General features: G+C 51.0%; 6 protein-coding genes across 6 annotated transcripts; 2 read left to right on the top strand and 4 right to left on the bottom strand.

The window, feature by feature from the left end:
• Positions 1 to 3,404: 3,404 nt before the first annotated feature.
• CLAFUR5_06231 (Branched-chain-amino-acid aminotransferase, mitochondrial) lies at positions 3,405 to 4,610 on the top strand (the record flags this gene model as incomplete). Its single annotated transcript, XM_047905379.1, has 1 exon — positions 3,405 to 4,610. One exon carries the CDS (start codon positions 3,405 to 3,407, stop codon positions 4,608 to 4,610), a length of 1,206 nt encoding a protein of 401 aa, XP_047762251.1.
• Positions 4,611 to 4,635: 25 nt separating this feature from the next.
• Positions 4,636 to 6,237, bottom strand: CLAFUR5_06230 (Cytochrome P450 monooxygenase; the record flags this gene model as incomplete). The annotated part of the gene is made up of 3 exons (XM_047905378.1): positions 4,636 to 4,963; positions 5,024 to 6,123; positions 6,175 to 6,237. 3 exons carry the CDS (start codon positions 6,235 to 6,237, stop codon positions 4,636 to 4,638), a joined length of 1,491 nt encoding a protein of 496 aa, XP_047761769.1.
• Positions 6,238 to 6,906: 669 nt separating this feature from the next.
• Positions 6,907 to 8,098, top strand: CLAFUR5_06229 (Trans-enoyl reductase iccB; the record flags this gene model as incomplete). Its single annotated transcript, XM_047905377.1, has 3 exons — positions 6,907 to 7,067; positions 7,124 to 7,522; positions 7,573 to 8,098. The coding sequence occupies 3 exons, from the start codon at positions 6,907 to 6,909 to the stop codon at positions 8,096 to 8,098; spliced, it is 1,086 nt and encodes a 361-aa protein (XP_047762437.1).
• A 496-nt stretch (positions 8,099 to 8,594) lies between these two features.
• Positions 8,595 to 9,557, bottom strand: CLAFUR5_06228 (uncharacterized protein; the record flags this gene model as incomplete). The annotated part of the gene is made up of 1 exon (XM_047905376.1): positions 8,595 to 9,557. The coding sequence occupies one exon, from the start codon at positions 9,555 to 9,557 to the stop codon at positions 8,595 to 8,597; it is 963 nt and encodes a 320-aa protein (XP_047762436.1).
• A 2,991-nt stretch (positions 9,558 to 12,548) lies between these two features.
• Positions 12,549 to 13,280, bottom strand: CLAFUR5_06227 (uncharacterized protein; the record flags this gene model as incomplete). The annotated part of the gene is made up of 1 exon (XM_047905375.1): positions 12,549 to 13,280. The coding sequence occupies one exon, from the start codon at positions 13,278 to 13,280 to the stop codon at positions 12,549 to 12,551; it is 732 nt and encodes a 243-aa protein (XP_047762431.1).
• Positions 13,281 to 13,737: 457 nt separating this feature from the next.
• On the bottom strand, positions 13,738 to 14,998 carry CLAFUR5_06226 (uncharacterized protein; the record flags this gene model as incomplete). The annotated part of the gene is made up of 2 exons (XM_047905374.1): positions 13,738 to 14,058; positions 14,111 to 14,998. The coding sequence occupies 2 exons, from the start codon at positions 14,996 to 14,998 to the stop codon at positions 13,738 to 13,740; spliced, it is 1,209 nt and encodes a 402-aa protein (XP_047762430.1).
• Between the last annotated feature and the right edge of the window lie 58 nt (positions 14,999 to 15,056).

Below are 15,056 nucleotides of genomic sequence, written 5' to 3'. Positions count from 1 at the left end.
CGATAACGGAGGAAAACTATAGACTACTTACGGAGAGATATAGAGTATACGAGGACTAGACTAGACGCTACGGCGTCCGCTTTGCCCTAGAGAAATACTAGCTGATCCACTTTAGTAAAGCGAGGACCTACTACAATATATAGGTAGCTATAACAATCTAGGGATACGAGACGAAGCCCTCCCCCGAACTCCGAGTACTAGGAATCTAGCTAGACCCGAAGCTAAGCTAGAACCTATAGATTAAGAAGGCCTAGAACAGAGTATAAGTAAACGAGGCACTAATAATACGTCTTACTAAGTCAATATAGGGGGCGACCTTCGATAAAGCAAGAATAATATATAAAGTAATCGTTCGACTAGCGATACTTTACGGGGCACAAATCTAGGGTACGGGGGGAGTCGATAAGCTAGTACCGCGACGGATCGAACAGCCTCTTAATCGAACCTAAGTAGGCAACTTAAGAAGAATTCTCGGAGCGTATAAGACTATACCGACGAGAGTAGCCGAGATAGAGACCGGGACACTACCTATCCGTTACTATATCTATAGGATAAGGATCTAATACGCGGCGAAGACGATAGGGTACCTAGTATAGCAAACCATCTATAATAAGACAGCACGAATTGTATAGAGATATAGCCGGCTATATATAGGACCGTACGTAAGGAGGAGTTAGAAGCGGGACGACTTACGGGTTTTTAGGAAAATATAAGGAACGCCGGAGTAGCTAGCGAGGGAGGAGGAGGGACGAAGAACCTAGGAAAGGAAGGGGAATAAGGGAAAGTCCTAGAGCCTCGTAGAGTAGGTAGCCGGCTGCCTATAGGAATAGGAATAGAATAGTAACCCGCTAGCGAGAATAGGCCCCCTAGCCCTACGAACCTTCTAGAGACATAACTACCTCCTATACCGCGACCTTATAAGGGCAGAAGCAAGCATAACAATCTAAATCCGGTCCGAATATATCGGGCTTCGGGCTTACTTATATAGGAGGAACGTTCTAGACATAGACAACCTAGCGTACGAGTATAGCTACCCGTCGTAGAACCCGGAATATATAGTCGTACGGTACCTATAGTAGGTAGAAGGGCGGAGTATATAGAGAGCGAGAGTAGCTAGACGCGACTACTAGTCGATCGTTACGAACAAGTACGACATATAGAGGATAGTACGTTAGGTCCTAAGATAAGGATACCTTACCTAGTTTAAACTAGCTAATAAGACGGAGGAGTAGATAGAGAAGAAGAGGGAGACTAAGGGGATGTAGACAAGGTAGTTATTAGGGTAGGCCTATGACACTAGTATACCCTCTATAAGGAAAGCGGGAAGGTAAATAACGGACAATAGTAGTACAGGAGAGGAGAGGGGTTTTTACCGCGAGCGGTTTCCCTTTCGAAAGACAGAAGTATATAGAACAGCTATATAGGCTAGGAGGCACTATAACAGCTTAATGAATAATATATATATATATCGTAATTTAAGCGTATATATAGGTAATAGCCTATTATTAAAACTTAAGGCTACGTACGCTAAGAATTAGGTAACTAATTAGTTACCTATAGCCTCTTTAAGAGCAACACTTATCTATTCTAGATAGAGATAACGTGCTTTACTACCGAGCGGGCTATACTACCGACCGGGCCACTTTTACTAAGAACTATACTACTTCTACTTTAATTATAACGGTATCTTAATACGACGACATTCTATAGAATCGTTACTAGGAGGACAATTTCTCTTTAGATTCTTCGCTATCTAGTAAGTCTACTTAATAGGTACGTACGTTATGCCCCGACTCGCTATATCGCTTATACCGTCGTAGCCTTAGTACTAGCCGAATACTATCTAGCGACTCTCTACTTACTTCCTACCTCCTAGTATCCTCTAGAGATATTAATTGCGACGCCTTATCGAAGGTTAGAGACCCTCTAGACTAAATGTACTTACGCTTTCGTGCTTTCCGCTATACAAGGGCCTCGTTAGACTTGTGTAGCTCACTAATCTTGCTTTATATAAGAGCTATCTAATACGCTAACTCTCTACTCCCTCTCTATCACCCTATTAAACGACCTTCCTCTTTCTACTACGCCTTTCTAAACCCATAACGACGCTCTAAGACGTAATAACACCTATTATAAACCCTATCTCGTCGAAGTTATAGGTGTCCTAGTTAAGGATACTATACTTCTCCTTTATATTACGTATAAGTAAGAACTACTTCTCGATAACGTCTAGATCTTCTATTAGGGCTCGCTAACGATCGTATCTACGTATTATACGAACCTTTAGCTTACGATACCGCCTAACAAACCTGTCTATCTAATTAAAACTAGCGGGCTTAAGACCCTTCTCTTATAGTAATAAATCGGCTATTGCTCGTATACTAGCCTTTAATAGCGGGAAACCTCTAAGATCTAGCTCGAGTATATACTTAAGTATCACCCTCTCTTCTAGCTCTATAAGCTTCTTTAAATTAGGCTCGTAGTCACCCCGAGAAGGTCGTCTATTTAATCGATACCCTAGTATAGTTCGAGACGCGTCGTGTACCTTTATAGTAAGTCGATTCGAGATTGTCGCGTCGCGTTTCGTAGCCTAGACAGCTAAGGTCAGTTTGGCCTCGTTTAAAGACAATACATGCTATAATAGTGGTTATATAGCTATATCTATAGAAGTAGTATAGTTCTTAGTAAAAGTAGCCCGCTCGGTAGTATAGCCCGCTCGGTAGTATAGCCCGCTCGGTAGTAAAGTACGTTATATAATATATAGTCTGCTTTTAAAATACCCTTTATAAGCCTATATAATAACTTCTAATTTATAACGTAATAAATAGGGCCGGACTAAGCTTTAGATAGATAGCGTTTTAATAAGTATTTAATTTAGAGGTGCACTAAACTTCTATTAATAAGTTAAGCATGTTTTCCACCCGCATTGATGTAATAGCCGCGTAACCCACTGGGTTTCTAGAAGGCTCTATGATATACCAACCAAACCAACCATCATACCGAAGAGGGGGCGAGGCTTCATGGACTGGACTGTTCTCAAATGGCAGCCGCACCATCTGCTGTCGCCCTCGTACGGCGGGTCCAGACAAGTACAGCGTCTGTCCGCATAAGAGTCACAAGCGTTGCCGAACATCCCAGCCAAATCCAGGATCGCAGCGAATTGGTTTGTGCTCCGAGCGCGGCAACCAAAGGCACTTGTGACTCTTATGCGGACAGACGCTGTACAATCGATACAGCGTGGGATAGCGCGAGATACCGGCAACAGTTGATGGAAAGCGGGTTACCGAGTCGGGGCTGGCCCCGGCAAAGTTACTTGGTCATCGATAGCGACTGGACCGAACAACTGATGAAGAGTGCTCTAGAACAAACAACCCCTCTCTGAACGACGATACTGAGTGGCTACCATGGCGGAAGGCACAAACTTCGCAAAGCTGGACGCCAGCCGGCTTACAAGAACATTGAACGACGATCCGCGGTCTTTACCCTCGCCGGACGACCTCGCGGTACGCCTGCTGGAATATCATACTGATCATATCATCATCGCGTCCTGGAATGTGAGCAATGGCTGGTCGTCTCCAATCCTCCAACCATATGGGCCGATCCCCATCCCGCCAGCCGCCTCAGGATTGCACTACGCCACACAATCTTTCGAAGGGCTCAAACTGATTCGTGGCGCGGACGGGCGTCTACGACTCTTCCGTCCGATTGAGAACTGCGAGCGCATGCGACGCTCAGCTGCTCAAGTGGCTTTGCCAGATTTTGACGCTCTTCAGCTGGAGAAATTGATCGTGGCGCTCTGTGCACATGAAGCACCTAAATGGCTACCAAAAGACCAAGGAGAGGGATCGCTGTACATCCGACCAACTTTGATCGGAACTGACACAGCGCTTGCCACACTCCGTCCCCGTTCAGCATTGCTTTACATTTTTCTCACAGTCTTTCCCAAGCTGACGAGCTCCATCACGGGTCATGAAGCATCCCCCCAGAAGGTGGCTGCGCCGCCAAAACGTTGTATGAGATTGCTCGCATCCGATCAAAACCAGAATCGTTCATGGCCTGGCGGGTACGGCAATAGCAAAGTTGGGGCGAACTATGGGCCAACGCTGGCTTTGCAAGGCGAAGCTAAGTCTCGAGGCTACGATCAGATCCTGTGGCTATTTGGACCTGAAAGACATATTACAGAAGCTGGGGCGAGTAACTTCTTCGTGGTGTTGCGAGTCAATGATACAACCTGGCAGTTGGTCACACCTCCGCTGGACAGGGGGCTGATATTGCCTGGCATCACGCGAGCGAGTGTCTTGCAGCTGGCCCGGGACTTGTTACCACGAGCTGTGGGTGGTGTGCTTCGAGTCGACGTGGTGGAAAGGGAAATTACCATGAGAGAGATAGCCAAAGACCACGCAGACGGGAGCATTATCGAAGCATTCGTTTCCGGTACCGCACTCTTTATCACGTCTGTGGGAGTCATCTGCTGGGACGGAAGGGTTTTCGAGATCAATAGTGAGCCAGTGAATGGGGTCTCGTGCTCTCAGATCATCAAAGATATCCTACTCGACATCATGAAGGGAAAGGTAGAGCACGAGTGGGCATTGTTGGTTGATGAAGATTGATATGCAGCAGTCCGTGCTCTAGTCACTACTTCGGCAATGTTATCAAACACTTCCGTCCTTTCGGGGAGCTCACGAAGAAGTATTCCGGGGTCATATCTTCATCTAACATGTCTGCCGACAGCCTGGCTCCTTGACACTCCCTGAAGAACAGAGCCAGTCCCAAGCGTAGCTCCATGTACGCCAGATTGATACCCAAGCATGTACGGGTACCACCACCAAACGGCACATACACTTTCTTTTGCGTGGAAGTCAAGTTGCCCTCGGCCATAAAAGGCAGCTTGACGTCTAGGAACCGGGTTGGGTCGAATCTGAGAGGATCAGGCCAAATCGAGGGATCGTACCGCGTTGTGTACCTTGATCTTGTCAGCATTGCACCTGGAGGTCATTCGGAGACAAGTGCATGCTCAACTTACATTTGTGGCCATACCACCGTTCCTGGAGCAAGATCAAAGCCTGCAATGCGGGCACCTCCCGGCGGTACTACCCGTTGCAAACCAACAGAGACCGGGCCATGCAGACGCAGCGTTTCATGGATGACTGCGTTGAGTAGACGAGCCGACTCGAGCTCTTGCAGCGATAGCTCCTCAGACAGGCCCGCGACCTCTTCCTCAAGCTGATGCTGAATCTCAGGATGAGACAACACAGCCCACGTTGCGTAGGTCAAGGTAGAAGAGGTGCTGTCTGTGCCGCCAAGCATCAGCGTAAGAGCCTCGTCGTGAATGTCCTCGTCTGTCATGGACCTGACAGCTTCATGATCCTGCTCATCCGCCCGAGCCACGATTTGCGTAAAAATGTTGCGATTCTTCCCACTGTCGTCTTGGAGCTTTGTATATGTGCGAAAATTCTCCACTGCTACTCTGGTATACCGTTCCACTTTTGGCCGGGCATTGAGAATCTCTTGCAACCTTGGGATCGGTAGGTATTTCAGCACTGGCATGAGTCTTGGAAAGTTTCGGTTCAGCGCAGAGCACCTCAGTGTCTTCTTCACAGCCTCGATATACGGGATGTTCTCATCTGACTCCAAGAGATTGAGCGATTCTCCAAACGAGAGTCGTGTTACAACGTCGTTAGCCATGATGTTCCACCAGTGATATACATCGCCGTGCTGATTGGTCTCCGTATCGTCCTTGATTCTCTGTACTGTAAGAGTTGCCCGTTCGCGAATCTCGTCTGCCCAAAAAGTTTGGAGCGAGGAATTTGCCAGTGGTCGAGCGAATAGTCGACGGCGCTGGCCATGGACAACAGGATCTCTGGTTGCAAAGAAACTCCGAATGAGCGATTCATAAATCGGGCCCTTCATATAGCCACGACTAGAACGAAATATGTCGGCAACACCATCAGGATCTGAGACTGCTACCATAGTGGGCGTGAGCCGTACGACGGGACCATACTTGCGATGCAGATCGTGGACGTAGACATGCACGCGTGGCACCAATGCGTTGTAGGTGAAAGCGATCGAAGTGTACTTGGAATACCATGGTCCCGGAACATGTGCAAGAGGATCTTGAGGGTGCTTGTTCGATTACCACCGTGCAAGCTTGGGCTGTATGGCTCGGACACGTACCTGGAAAAGCTTGGCCAATAGCCCGACGCATGCGAGTACCGCACTCAGCAAGAAAAGCTCCATGCTGATGTTGCTGGTAAAAGTATGTAACTCAGAGGCGTTGGCAGCGCAATAATGATGCTCCAGATGAGCAATGGCGGTCCTGCCTTCAGTCAAAAGCGTTGCACTACCGCAGAGCTCTCGCTGTTCTGAGCTGACGTTGTCGACTCGCTCAACTGCCGTCGTCTAATCAGCGAGCTTACCAGCTTCAGAGCAGTGTCCCATGGAGAGCGCTACAGTAGCGCAGTCATGGCACTTGCTATCTGAGACTCTGTGGATCAGTCTAGACAGGTGTAAGGCGGTCCGAGGCCCCGTTCAATCCTTATCGGACCCATGTCTCAGGAGGCCAGACCGTCGCGACAAGTCGATGTTAGACTGTGTCAAGGTTTCGCGAGGCTAGGTCGATTTTGTGCGGCCGGCAGTCATCCTGGACTAGACCGAAGATCACGCGTACCGGCGTTATGCCTCAACATCCTACCAACGTGCGAGCAATCGTTGACATAGCACGCTGACCACGTCGGGCAACGCGCGAACGTGATGTGCTGAACGGTCGCAAGCAATCCGGTGTGGGCTCAAACCTTGCTAGAACTTCAGGTTGCTGCTCGTGATATCGACCGCGTCTTCGTTCCTGTCGCCAGTGAAGCCTTCCATCATACACTCGAGACGACATCAATTTCCGGCGTCGGACAGGAAATGGCGATCGGTCAGCCCAGAACCCTGCCAGAAAGACAACGAGCTATCAAAGTACTCAATGACAACTCCATTGCCTTGCAAGAGGATGTACCTTTACCACCACTGAACGACGAAGACGTCCTTGTTCGAGTGCATTGTGTAGCACTCAACCCTTTCGATTGGTACGTCCTGCATATTCGAACTACCAAGTGGAAGTCTTGACTGATGCCTTTGGCAGGAAGTCATTGGATCTGTCTCCAGCTCCGGGTTCCACGTTTGGGTGTGATGTGGCAGGGGAAGTCATCGCAGTTGGGACAAGCTGTCGTCACAGCGTAAAGGTTGGCGATCGAGTGTTTGGTCCTGTCAAAGGTAACACCTCAGGTAATCCAGAGAATGGAGGCTTTGCTGAGTACGCCACTATCCGCGATGTCGTCCTTTGGAAGATCCCAGACGGTATGAGGTTCGAGCATGCAGCAACGCTTGGCATGTCATTGATGACTGTCGGTCTCGGGCTCCACTATATGCTCAAGGTTCCGTTGCCTTTAGAGTCCTCATCGAGCGATATTGAAGGACGGCATATCTTCATCTATGGGGCTGGAACAGCGACAGGAACCTTGGCAGTCCAGTGTGCTGCACTGTAAGACCAAAGCGATCTGCATTGTTGGCTTTGACTAACGAGTGATCCAGTTCTGGGTTGCGACCCATTGTAGCATGCTCGCCACGCCATTTTGACCGGATGAAGTCGCTTGGGGCGGTCGCGTGCTTCGACTATCATGTTGCTACAGTTGGAGACGAAGTCCGGGACTTCACCAAAGGCGGGCTCAGAGAAGCTCTAGATTGCATCACCGATAGCGCGAGCATGAATATATGCTACAGCGCACTGGGTGATCAAGGCGGGCGGTATGTCGGACTGGACCAGTTTCCCATACGCTCACACACAAGACGAGACGTGTATCCGGAGTGGATCGTGGCGTGGACTGTCAGCGGGGAGGCCATCCAATGGAAGCGACCATACGCAAGAACCGCAAAGCCCAAGCACAAGGCGTTTGGTCAGAAGTGGAATCCTGAAGCCCAGAAGTTACTGGACTCTGGCCGACTCCAGACTCATCCCATCGATCTGCGGAGTGGAGGCCTTGCAGCCATTCCCGATGGTATCGCGATGCTGCGTAAAGGATTGACGGATGGGAAGAAGCTGGTATACTCGATCATTTAGCCCGAATATGGGTACATATTCGTATGTAATGTCATGGTAAGGTCATTGTGGTCCATTCGGCGGTGACATGACTGCTATTGCAGTGGCAGAGGCGCTTGTAGAGCATTTGAGATGGCTCAAGCAAGGGTATGGTGATGCGATGCGATTGTGTTCACCCGTTGAAGGCGGAAAGCTCATTCATTCAGGGCCTGCTGAGCGCCGATCTAATAAGCGAGCCTGGAGCCAATCACTTCCATGCTACGCTCGGTATCGGATTGCTGCCAATGTACATAGAGGTGAATTGCGATGCAACGACGCCTCGCACCAATGACTATGCCCCGTGAAGCACACCAGTCCTCCGGCAGGTGTAGGCGATAGGGTCCATGATAGAGGAGACGAAGCGATCACCAGCCGTGGATCTCATACAGCACTTTGGGACTGGTAGAGCCGGTGACACTACGAACCGTGCATGGAGATCTGGAGACTAGGGTTGAAAGAAGAGCTCGAATTACATCCTCTATATAGTATCAAGAGCACCGATCATCGCCAAAGCAACCTCCTTCAAGCAGTCCGCAAATGTTCCGTACATCTTTGCGCCAGCATAGTCCCTCAACCACTTCTCCAATGCCTTCATCCAGATATTGCCCCAAAGCACAGCTTTGTCATCTTTGTCTCTCTTCGGTAGACCAGCTTTAGCTGTCAACTTCTCGCACCAACCTTCCAAAGCTTTGTGAGCTTTAAACTCCTCCTCGCTGCCTATGTAGCCGACCATTCTCCTGATACGAGACTCGTTGAACCATCTCCGACTCTCACTAACCAGACCTCGGAGCCATAAACCATACATAACATCATAGAATGCATCATCTTTGTCGGCATAGTCGATGTAGCAGGGCAGATCGGGGTAGGCCAAGGCGTGCTCAGTGTCGTCGTCCATCTGATCAGCGGGCGAACAGTCAGTCTTAGACCCGGCGATCCATATGAGATACGAGGCGAGCATGAGACACCGCCAAGCGGTAGAAATCTCAAGGAAGGCAGGGACACCACCCGGCAGGCTGCGACGGAAGAGCTTGCGATGGACGAAGCTACCTTGGTCGAATGCTCCATACATGTCGTCGACGATGAGGCGGTGAGCACTGTGGTAGAGGTAGTATAGGAACTGTTTCGGGGTGGCGGCTTGGACTGTATTGTCGACGGGTGCGGATCTCGATCTTGTCACCTTCAGTTCTTGCTTCTTGACAGAGGTGGGGGCCAGAAGTTCCTGCTCTCCCACTGCAACGTCGTCGTCAGTGTCGTGAAGTTCTTCGTTGGTTTCCTCCTTAACTGGACGATCGGCCAGCGTGCGGAAGAAGTTTAGATCTATCCCGATGGCAGTCTTGGCTGTCCACTCTTCGCATACCTTCCGACAAGCGTCATAGTATTCTGTATACGATGTGAAACGCTTCATCCCAGGTAGTTGGATATCGTGCTTCCTGTCGCGCATGTGGGTGTAAACAGTAGTCCTATTGATTGCCGTCGTCTGACCGTGAGTGCATCCAGCTACTGGACATCGGGCAGGATTCTTCTCATTGCTGTTGTGGGAACTCCAGAAGTTGGTGGTGCCAGCTATCTGGAAGCAATCGACGTTCTCGCATGGAGCTCGAGATTGTTGTGGGCTCTATGTTCGTGCACTTCCTGTGTGTGAGCAAGCACGTAGTGCTTGTTGTTGTGCATGTAGTGACACTGAGATCGGGAGCAGTGGTACATATCGTTGGCGAACGTGAACTTTGAGAGCTGATCTTGCAGCTCTTGTCGACGTTCTGAAGTAATGTCGCTTCTGGTGCGCCTTGACTTTTGCATGTCTTGTTGATGACCTTCCAGACGAGTAAGTCCTGCGGGCCTCATATGGACATGTAGCAAACGGGCCTCTTTGTGCTCGACAGTGTTTGTGATGATTCCCGTGTGGCGCTTTACAGCAAGAAGCTTCCAATCATGGCCAAGGGTGGTAGCTGCGATATCACATGAGTCTTTATCCTCATGGCCGCCGGCTCTCCATCGCGCCAGTATTTCTTTCGTTCACCCACGCACGAAGATACCGTCATCCTGATCCGAAGCTTCTGCCGGCGAGGCCAAGGCATGGGCGAATTCGTCTAGGTGCCATTTCTCGTGGGGACACAGACCTGTAGCGTCGGACAGCAATGAGTCACACCTCACCAAGTGAACACAGCTGAGGGCGCAATGTACCGTGCGGTTCACGTGGAATTAGCCACATGGTAGTCTTGTCCACTTCGAGGCAGGTGAGACTGACGCCCATTTCACGATGCCCGCTTATCCTTAGTCAAGGTGGTGGGTGACCATATGTCCCAAGACGAAGCACAGGCGCACAAAAAAGACACGAGCCATGCATCCTCTCCTTCTCCTTCATCTCCATGACACTCCTCTCCGAGTCTTCAGAGTGCCTCAACGAAGGCGCCTCTTTAGATATGCAGGCCAGAGTCTTGACTTGAATCTGTATGCCAGCGGTGGAAGAATGCTTGCTTCCCTTCCAGTGGTATACTAGACCAGATCCTTCTCGTCACTCTGGTCATGAACGTCGACATTCCCTCGATATCATCAGGTCCGAGTTGCTGAAGCGGCTCAAAGCCGAGAGATAGCTTCGAGATCCCGATGTTGTCACAAAAGGCCATGGACGCGAATAACAAGAGGTCTGTCGTTCCTTTAAGTGCCGAGGAAGTCGCATCGCAAAGATCCAGGTGAAAGCCGTCGCGAATTTTCCGAAGAGCGGCGAAGCCAGTGATGGTGCCTTGTGAGTCTTTGATGTAGATGTACGTCATTGAGCGAGGAAGTGAGAGGATGTCGAAGACGGTCATGAGACGCTGGGCGCGCAGTCGTTGTGGATCCGGACGATCTCTGCTTCAAGATCCTCATCGTTCTGATACGCAGGGCAGTAAAGCTGCACAGACATGCCAGACTTCAGTAGTTGTTCGCATTTATTCACAGTCCGCTTGCCGCCGGTTTCAAGAATGAGAGGGTTGGGAAGTGGATTCAACACCTTTTCGATGCCAACCCTCATGCTGATCCAACCTTTTCCCTCGGCCAAGGGGCGAGAGCTGAAGAAGCTGCCATGACCGCAACGCTCCAGTGACGTGTCTTGCACAGCTAGCGAAACTCGCCAAGGATAGCTTCATATCCACCCGGACAGCACAATGGATGCCCAGTGATAATAGCGACTTCGTCCCGTACTTTGTAGTATAGAGCAGCCGTCCTAGTAGTATTGATAAAGGTTGAGTAGCTGGAATCTCGCACGCCCATGTGACTGGTGCTGCCATATTGCATGAGCAGACAATCCACAGTGTCGAGGGCAATGAAATCGTCCAGGGAGTAGGTACAGCCTGTGTACTTGGCTGCCGCCACCTTCCGCTTTCTCAGTTCCGCTTTATTAAGTCCTTGGCTAGTAGCCCTCTCTGGTGAGAAGTCTTTCAGTGTGCTGCAGTCGCTAGAGCACTCGCTGGGCGAAGGAGTATGTGCCACACTTGATGGGGCCCGATGACTTAGGTTGCGCAGAGCAGATCTTGTATCGGACGACGATGCATTGGCAGCTGACAGTGTTATCACCAATTCATCCAACAACGGATTACATCAAATAGCGCTTGGTTCGCTATCATGTAGTGCTGGAGAGCCGGTGGCCGGCTCAAGTGCCGCGAAGGGTATGCGGCCGCATCAATGCAGCGCCGCATCGATGCTCAGGAATTTGGTCGAACGAACCTGGCCAAGAGCCTGGTATGCTGGCATCTTACATGCTACGGGCTGGCAGAGCTTTCTCCCTGGGTCCTCGACTCTCGAAAGGGTCCTGCCGTGATGGGGAAATAATCGGTCGCAGGTTCTGTCCCAAAGCGATTTTGTTCGTCTCGCGAAGTGGCATGATTGTCGCCATTGCAGGTCGTCTATATACTGTCAATGCACTTTGTGTAACTGCGCAGCGTATGACCATAATTGGGAAGGTGTCTCAGCCGGTACAGACTGCAGCGAGAATAAGGCCTTTCTCGATGTAGCATGCTGGCCTAGGCTTACGATACGATTATTGAGCCATGGCATGATGTGCAACCATTGGCGCTACACAGCCTTGAAGTCCACGCGTCCCGGAATCTATGCCGATCCTTGCATGCATGGGCGAGACGAGAAGCACGAGTGCCACAGAAACACACCAGGGTTCCTTGATAGTGCTTCTCTGAGCCCAAATTAAGGATGTTGTTACGGTGGTGCCACGGCTTTCCACGACCCGCTATCCGATGAGCTGTGAGATCTCACGACCGATGTATATCATGGTCACCGTCCTGTGCTTCGCTCCCAACATCGCGAACTCGTTAATTATTAGTGCTAGTGGACATGCTTGCAGCGAGCCCAGCTCCGCACACGCAGCTGATGCTCTCGCGAGCGCGAGAACCGGGTCTTTGAGCTTGTCACCGATGGCATCGTCGTGTCTTGAGAGAGCTCACTACAGCAAAGCCATTAGACCAAGCAAGAAGACAGCCGCGCCAAGAACACTTCGATCGCCCGACCCTATAGCCGTAGCTGCGCCTTGACTGTCAGTATTGAGACTTGGCGGACCAGAAGCAGTCGCTGTGGCTTCGCCGTTGACTACACTCGTGAAGACCGAGGTCTGAGGTCCATCGCTGCCAGAGACGATCGCCGTGCTAGTAATGGTCGAAGGCGAAGCTGTTGATTGGGATCCGGAAACCGTTGTCAGGAGGATCGAGGTAGCATTTGCACCTCGAGTAGTGCTGTCGGTCACCACTGGAGGTAGTACACCAGGGACTGTTTGGGTGCTGGATGCGGTGCTCGTCGTGCTTGCGCTGCTTGCGCTGCTTGAAGAGGAGGTCGAGCTGTCCGTGCTGTTGCAGAAGAGCGAACCGACCTGCACTGTGTTCGTTGAAAGAGAACTAGGTTGGGTGCTGGTGAAAGGGAGGCCACCGGCTCCTGTCAAGTTGCCATTTCTGTGCGGGGTGCAGGTGATTGAGTCGAGAGGTACACCATCAGCTCCAGTCAGGTATAGGTTACTGACAGTATCCAATGCGGAATCGGTATATCGCTGGTTTAACGGTACTGTGATGGTCGTGTTCGCGAGCCCTTGGCCAGCGCCTCCATGGCTCGCCTCGATGACGACTGTCGCGGATTGTGCTGCTGCCGTCGCTGCGCAGGCGAGGGTGAGGATCGATGGTGTCTTCATGATGCTGCACGACTGTATGATGATCAGTTCTTGTAGTGGCAAAGCGCGTGAAGTAAAGCAGGTGCGCGGAATGGAATGTGCAGTCAAGTGAGGAGGTGAAGGTAGGCGGGAACGGTGGAGCAGGCCGCAGAAGATGAACAGGCGCTGCGCCTTTGCGAACAGCAGCGGTCAGCGAACCTCACAGCACTGCATGCTACGTTACTGCCGTGCACGGTGCCCAGGTGGCTTAGTGGTCGTCAGCTCTGCGGTCGCGCAGTGTGACGTTCTTTTCCAGCCTGGTGACGGGAAGCTTCCTCCACCTCGGAACCGGCAGATGTGGGGCCGAGTGCTTCACTGCTGGCAAATGCTAGGAAGTAGGAGAGCAGCGCAGTTGTACTCGGTGGTATGGTATAGTGATGATAGTCAGTACTTTTGTCTCTTCTCAGCACCTTCTTGAGCTTCTCGTATCCCATCCCGCTCACGCCGCAACCATCCTAAAGTACCCTTCCTCCCCGAGTCCGCAATCTCCCCTCAACACCCCAGGCAACGGCAGCAACCACGTCTCAGCATTGACCGGCGCAGTGCCAATGTTGAACATGATACAGAACCGTCTCGCAGTAGCACACTTGACGCAAGCCTCCTTGGGTGGAACGTAAGTGCCTCTGTTGACACCGCCGTCCCCTTTGACTCGTGTGCCTAAGCATTGCCACAAGCCTTTGTGGCTGCTTGCACGGTTTGACAGGGGTTTCGGGGCAAGATTCTTGACAGTGTTCAGGACCATCGCTTTGAGGTCCGGGTACTGGGATGGGAGTGTCAGTAGCGTGTTAGTAGTCAGAGCAGGTAGTCCTTACATCTGGAAGCAGATACACAAAGCCGTCAGCGGGATCAATGAGCTGGGTACGGTCCAGTGTCAGGTCCCAGGAGAAGGAGTCCAGATTGAGGCCCTCTATATTGAGTCTTTTGAGGCGATGCGGCTCTGGGTTCGCAGTGTCAAGGTCAGTGGACTCCACTGCGGTGTACGCCGCAGATACTGTACGACTTGAGACTGCCTTCCTTTTCTGTGGCACAAGGGAGGATCTGAGCTCGGCAATGTCCTGAGCATGCTCAGTCAGAACATTTGCCATGTTACTTCGGAAGGTCTCGAAGTCCTCTTGAAGGTGTTTGCGCTTGCGTCTTTCCTGTTCGAGTGCCCACTCCAGATCCACCATCCGCTCTTCGGATACGCTCTCTTCGTGGCCTGGCTTCTCTATCTCTCTTGACTGGTCCAGATTCTCATCTGTGTGGCCGTGCGTGGGCGATAGGGGCTGCTGAAGCGTGGAGACCAGTCGCTCAGCTGAAATTCGCAGCTGTTCGATTGTGGATGAAAATGCCTTCTTTTCCTCACTGGTAACATAGTCCTCATCAGTTTGTAGATAGGCGTTTATCGCGGAGACAGCAGCGTCCCACATGGCTTTGGTGCGCTGGTGTGATTTTCTTTGTGAGCACGAAAACGAATTTGGGAGTGGAAAATCGTTTTGGTCTGCCGTGGACGAGGACGGCTCTTCGCTTTCGCACTTCATAGTCGGCGTCTCGGTGTTGACTCGTGAGGAGTTGGTCACTTGTGGTGGTGAGCTGCGATGATGTTGGTGGTCGGTGTTGTTGTGAGCCGGAGAAGGGAATCGGAACATGTTGCAATCAAGTGATGTTCGAGTGTGCTGTTGAATAGTCTTGAAGTCGACCGTCTCATAGCTTTCAAGCATGATATCCTCATACTTTCAACGCCCCACCAACGCCTCGCTAAATTGCAGCTCATGCTCC

The sequence above is a fragment of the Fulvia fulva genome, chromosome 5, assembly GCF_020509005.1.
Source record: "Fulvia fulva chromosome 5, complete sequence".
Classification (NCBI taxonomy): domain Eukaryota; kingdom Fungi; phylum Ascomycota; class Dothideomycetes; order Mycosphaerellales; family Mycosphaerellaceae; genus Fulvia; species Fulvia fulva.
This window is presented reverse-complemented; position numbering and strand designations above follow the sequence as displayed.